At 38.9% G+C, this 6,657-nt stretch overlaps 1 protein-coding gene across 1 annotated transcript in view; it reads left to right on the forward strand.

Annotated features, from left to right (window-relative positions):
• Positions 1 to 431: 431 nt before the first annotated feature.
• LOC107589741 (unconventional myosin-Ic-like) overlaps positions 432 to 6,657 on the forward strand; it is a 43,291-nt gene continuing 37,065 nt past the window's right edge. The window contains exons 1-2 of the mRNA XM_016278262.1: positions 432 to 558; positions 658 to 840. Coding sequence (XP_016133748.1) covers positions 703 to 840 — 138 coding nt within the window. The 5' untranslated portion in view covers positions 432 to 558; positions 658 to 702. The remainder of the gene's footprint in view (positions 559 to 657; positions 841 to 6,657) is intronic.

Here is a 6,657-nt window from a genome sequence, read left to right on the forward strand (position 1 = left end):
AGATAGATAGATAGATAGATAGATAGATAGATAGATAGATAGATAGATAGATAGATAGATAGATAGATAGATAGATAGATAGATAGCATCCTAAAGGAATGCTGAGGTCAGAGTTTTCAGGGTAAAGGTCAGTGGATTGTTTGTATCAGGACTTTACCACCTGTCTGTCAAGCCATTATATGTTACATACCCCCCCCCCCCCCCCCCCCCCCCCCCTCCCCACCCCCTCACACACACACACCAAATGTTACTTCCTTTAACTTGCCATCATCAAAATACAAAGGAAAGTTAATCTTTTTTAGAAGCATGTGCCAGTGATCTGTATCTGATTCAAGTGTGTACAGGGGAAATGGAGTGGGTTCCTCCGGTGTTTCCCCCGGGAATGTCGAGGACAGGATGCTGAAGCCTAGAGGAAACCCTGACGGCAGACTCTCAGCACACTCAAAGCAGCTCAGCATCAGGAACCTTAAATTATAGTGCACATCTGACTGTGAGATGAGCCTCGGACACCCTTTACACATCTATAACAACTTGCATTGACTCTCTATTTGGCAACAGGTAAATTCTACAGCACTAAACAACCTGATTTACTTCATCTTTCTCTGTTTGCATCCTGTTGTTTATGAATATCGTCCCTCTTTCTCCTGTATCCAACAGAGCAGAAGCTCACGTGAGGGTTGCAGCACCCCTCACACAGAGTGAATGTTAGTGAGGAAGGACAATCATACACAGTCAAAGAGACACAACATGATGGAGCTGAAAATCCAGCTGATACCCACAGGAGAAATCATACTGTCTCCAGGGAATAATGGAGAGTTTTACTGCCAAAGCTGCACTAAGGTAAGTCACTTTTGATAACTCATTTGCATAACTAAATAAACACAACTGCACCCAACAATTTCTTAACAAATTACTTATTGTGATAGCTGTCAGGATATTTAAGGCTCAACAAAGCATGCCATAGATTTACATGTCCTGAAACCGAAGCTCATTAGAATTTTCCATGCTGTAGATTGTCAGCATATGCCTGTTTATAATAAAAGCAACCATTGCAAGTGATAGTATAATGAATATGTGTGGTGTTGATTATGGTTTAGATTATGATTAACCTTTTGAATGAATATCAAACTACAGTTTAGTTTTTTACAATACTCGATACACTGATAGCCAACTCAGAACTGTATTAGAAATCACAGAAAGCAGTAGCAGTACATAAATGGCTTTTGATATGGAATATATAGTCAATATTTTGTATCTGTGAGAGGCTTTTCCTTCGACATTATAATTATTTTGAGGAATGGGTCTGGATTGCTCCATTTAATAATAATACAGTCCAAGGAATGTGGATGTATGCTAAAATCTGCAATGTGTGCAAGGAAAATTACCATTAACTCTGACAGACGTTTGAATGTTTCTTATGAATGGCATAAATGTTACTAGTCTGGTTGGCAAAGAGGAAAAATAGCTCACACCCTTTAATTCTAATATGCACTCTTTTTTCTTCTTATTTTGTTGGAAAAACGTTCTCTGTGACTTGGTTTGTTCTGTTTGAAGATCTTTCTTCATGGTTCATTTAGTCTAGTGTAATGCTGGAATCTAGCTGATAAGAATCTGTTTTGCGCATATTTTGTTAAGCAAAAACTTTTCTAGTTTGGGAACCACTCGAATTTAGTGTCCATTTATTCGTGGTTGGAATGGAATGCTATGAGGAAATGACAGAACATTTTGGAACAGCATACTTTTCCTGACTATCTGGCCAGGTCAAGTTACCCTTGCTGGGTGTGTTTGAGTTTGAGTGACTTTGAGATGGAAAAAGACAGGGAGGTACATTAATAAGAAAGTTTTGGGATGACAAACTAAAAACGCTGTACTATTATTAAATAACTGATCAAGGCTGGAACAATAACTATAATGCCTATTTCCACCTGACCGGTGACAGGAGACATGGAAACACCCTTTAGTACAGCCTGTCCGTCCTACATTGCCTTGTCAACAGGATACAATCTTTCCTCTCCGTTCAGCTGTGCTTAATGTGGTTGATGTTGTTTTGGGGTTTGGTGGTCTGAACGTTGAAGAGCACAAGGGCAGAATCGATCACTCCTCCCTCTGGCTACTGCATGACACTGCACTTCACATGGATTATCAAGCGTGAGGTCACCTTGACATGTGGGGAATTTTGTTCCAGCAGTGTTTATTGATACAGCAAAATGTTTAGACACAGCTTTCCATTCACAGGGCATGCGTTATCCAGTGTGTGTGGACTGAAAAAGAGATGCTCAGAATGAATGGCTGTGATTCTGTGAGTCACGTTGGCTACTTAATAACAATCAGCTTTGTTCCAGTCAAATAAAATCTGAAATAATGGTTGATTTGACCATAATAATGTCAGCGGTAAATCTTTGTATTAGATAAAAAATATTTGTTAGTACATTTAAAGTTTACTGATTCATTTGCTTGTCATTGTACCACATTAGGAGCCTTCAACAGCGGGTCTTCAGCTCCTGGGGTCAGCATCAGTACTGCAGGGAGTTTGCAAATTATTACTAAAGCTCAAATTAATTTTTGTAACAAATAAATAAATAAATAAAGTTACATTTTGGTTAAATATTTTATTGCCCTCATTAAAATGCATTAAATAAAATTAAAATGTTTAAGAAGCCTATATCATTCCGCATATTAATAATGATTATTACAATGGCTTAGCAATCTTGATAAAATGCAGTAAAACATTAATGTAAGTGCAATCATATGTTATGTTATTATAGGGATCATAACACCTAGTCCTATCATGCAAACTGTTATTATAGGCCTGATTTATAGGCCATACAGTATGTAAAACCTGCTTCTTAATCCAGATTATTATAGTGTAAGGTCCACGCACTTGGCCCAAGGAAGGTATCCAGTGGTGGATGAAGGTCACTTGCGTGTTCGGTCTTTTCAGCGTGCAAAGTTATTCAATTTAGGTTTATCTCAAATCTGACGCCACTTTAGTATCTAATCTGGCTCCATTTTAGTATGACCTCGAATTTTGGTTGAAAGGCAAATTGGTTGTTTGTCGGTCTCTAATTATTCTGACATTTGATTATTCTAGTTAACTCTTTACTTTGTATTTTCTCGTTCATTAGGAATCTATTGTTATTTAGGATGCCCCACGCTGGGCTCCACGATCACAAAACTCGCCAGTCTGAACCTTATTCAGAGGTTTGTGGCTAATACTATTTAATATACCTTAAATAGTAGGTCTGTTTAGCCCCCTACAGTTACCCATGTAATACTCATTAATTAAAACATTAATCAGCGGTTCTTCTAGACCCCGATAGTTAATATAGCTACGTACAACTTAATTAACACTCAAAGCATTAATCAGCATTTTTTCTAGAACCCCTTGTCTAGACCCCGATAGCTAATATAACTTCGTACAACTTAATTAACTCTGAAATCATATACATGGTTAACGTAACTGAGTACAACTTAAACTAAGGTCCAGCGGTTAGTCAGAAATCTATAATCTCACCTGATGTGCCCCATGCTTCATCTAAACCTGAGATCTAGTTTGCACGTAACCCTGGTCGCAGATTTGCGGATACGCATTCACTTAATCTACTTGAGGAAATAATTTCAGAGTAAGTCAGAATAGATCAAATGTAACAATTTAATATCAGTCAGGTAAATATGTATTATGCCAATTATCTACATAGCCAATTCAAAGATATCAAATCAATACGATACATCAAATTGTCATAGACAAATCTAAGAGTAAGATGTATACCTGACCTTTCAGAAAAATACATAGTGTGAAGTGTGTGGACACGCTTCATACTACGGGCTCTCTGACTACAGAATCGTGCCGACCCTTTTGCTACAATCCTTTAAATACAAAACCAAGATAAAACATCCCCCAAATGGAGGCATGTCCAAACAATTGGAATTTACATTAACCCAGGTCCCAGGTTTACATCAATGGTCGATTGGGGTGATGTCAATCGTCTGGGAGCCCCCTTTCTCAATACTCAGTTCCAATTCAGGTTCCAGGGTGAGATTGTGGTCCCTGAAGAAGGCTGGCATTTCTACCTCTGATTGATACTCTTCACTTGGAAGGTGGTACAGCGCCAGGTCACCGAGGTGGAGGATGGCACCTTTGGGCACTTGAATCCACATACTCTGGTTGGGCAGGCTGACACAGGTGGCAGTGTCGTGCTGGTCATAGGTCAGTGTGGCAGTACGGATGGGCGTGTTGATGAGCCACTGATTTCCCACAATCTCTGCTTGCGTTTCTGTGACTTGTGTGCGAGGCTTGGCCTCAGCAGGGCAGAGTGTCTCTCTTTGCATGGGTTGTAACCAGCAGATTCCTTCAGTGTTGTCTCGAAGGAAGGGCTTGCTGGGGCAGAGATAATGAATGTCTTTGGTCAGGGTACACATGCGCAGGTTTGGGGCCAGGTATAACTGTGGGTTACTGTCGTGGTAGGCTACCATATCTGGTGTGTGTATTCTGATGTGAGTGTTTCCCTGCCAAAATCCAACATTGACAATGTCTTTGAGTCTGTAAATGTTGTCGGACACTGCACGAACAAATGGCCATGCAGTTTCACTGTGTGAAGGAAGAAAGGCTTCAGTTCAGGAGAAAAAAGGCTTTTTCCCATATGCGTTGTAAGGTCCACGCACTTGGCCCAAGGAAGGTATCCAGTGGTGGATGAAGGTCACTTGCGTGTTCGGTCTTTTCAGCGTGCAAAGTTATTCAATTTAGGTTTATCTCAAATCTGACGCCACTTTAGTATCTAATCTGGCTCCATTTTAGTATGACCTCGAATTTTGGTTGAAAGGCAAATTGGTTGTTTGTCGGTCTCTAATTATTCTGACATTTGATTATTCTAGTTAACTCTTTACTTTGTATTTTCTCGTTCATTAGGAATCTATTGTTATTTAGGATGCCCCACGCTGGGCTCCACGATCACAAAACTCGCCAGTCTGTGCATGGGCTCCACGATCACAAAACTCGCCAGTCTGAACCTTATTCAGAGGTTTGTGGCTAATACTATTTAATATACCTTAAATAGTAGGTCTGTTTAGCCCCCTACAGTTACCCATGTAATACTCATTAATTAAAACATTAATCAGCGGTTCTTCTAGACCCCGATAGTTAATATAGCTACGTACAACTTAATTAACACTCAAAGCATTAATCAGCATTTTTTCTAGAACCCCTTGTCTAGACCCCGATAGCTAATATAACTTCGTCATAGACAAATCTAAGAGTAAGATGTATACCTGACCTTTCAGAAAAATACATAGTGTGAAGTGTGTGGACACGCTTCATACTACGGGCTCTCTGACTACAGAATCGTGCCGACCCTTTTGCTGCAATCCTTTAAATACAAAACCAAGATAAAACATCCCCCAAGTGGAGGCATGTACAAACAATTGGTATCTGGGTGGCTAGTTTACACCTCGATGGGAAACAGAAGGTAATTTGCATGGAATGACCCTCTACGGTAATCGAAGTATCTCTTAACTCTTAGGATCTGTATTATCTTTTTAGTCTACTTTTGTAAGATTAAGACCATTGTACCACACACCCTGACACTATTCAAGTGAAACCAAACATGACTGTAAATCTTATTTGCATTCATATAGAACATTATACTATTGACCATTCTGAGTGAATCCAGTGGAGGGAGCAGGTGAAAATGCACTGATGCACATGTGAGAGAGGCGTTTCTTGCACCACCCCTCTGTGGGGTGTCTTGAAGATGCCAGTGTATTGTCTGTCTCAGGAGATCAAACTATCTGAGTTTCTTTTATCCTTACAATAGTTAGCTAAAACTATAAAAAAATCATTACTTGAAGTAAAAATTAAATGATTTTATTTCAGCTATAGCTGCCAAGCCAACATTTCTCATTTTCATTTTAGCTTGATACTAAAATAACTCAAACTAAAACTGAATAAAACATTGGGGAAAACCTATATGGACATTTAAGAAAAACTAATAAAATGACAAAACACAGCGAAATGACTCAAACTTTCACTAAAATTGAAATGAAAATGGAAAATATATAAACATAATATATATAGTATCTCATAGTATAGTCTCACAGTCTCATAGAAATAGCATCTCAATTATTCTAAAATAACACTACAATCTATACACCAGGGGGTCATTGAAAAAGATCGAGGACCCCTTGAAATAGTGTTTGATGGTGCTTCTGTCTCTTCTGTATTGTCAATAGAGGGCGATCAACGCTAGCGTGCTTTCGAGTAACGCCTACCTTATCTCAAACGCCACATGCAAGCCATCATACCGCAAGATTGATATATTTGTCAAAATATAGTTATTTTAAACTAAAATTACACATACAAAAGAGTCTATTTGTTCTGAATAAGCACGTATGCTTACGTATGTGAGGAAAGTAAGCTGTGCTGTTATTTCTGCTTTTAAATATAAAAATGAATCTAATGAATGAAATAGGCTAGTCTTAATCAAAACGCAATGTAAATATTCATTTAAATGTCATATTTGTATTGTGATCAAGTGAAAGTACATGTGATCATGTTAGTCGTGGGATTGCTCGTGAACTTCCTGGTACACCGGCTCTAGTGTGAGAGAGAGAGTGTGAGAGAGAGAGAGAGAGAGAGAGAGAGAGAGAGAGAGAGGGGGGGTG

This window comes from Sinocyclocheilus grahami, unplaced genomic scaffold (assembly GCF_001515645.1).
Source record: "Sinocyclocheilus grahami isolate Dianchi unplaced genomic scaffold, SAMN03320097.WGS_v1.1 scaffold119.1, whole genome shotgun sequence".
Classification (NCBI taxonomy): Eukaryota; Metazoa; Chordata; class Actinopteri; order Cypriniformes; family Cyprinidae; genus Sinocyclocheilus; species Sinocyclocheilus grahami.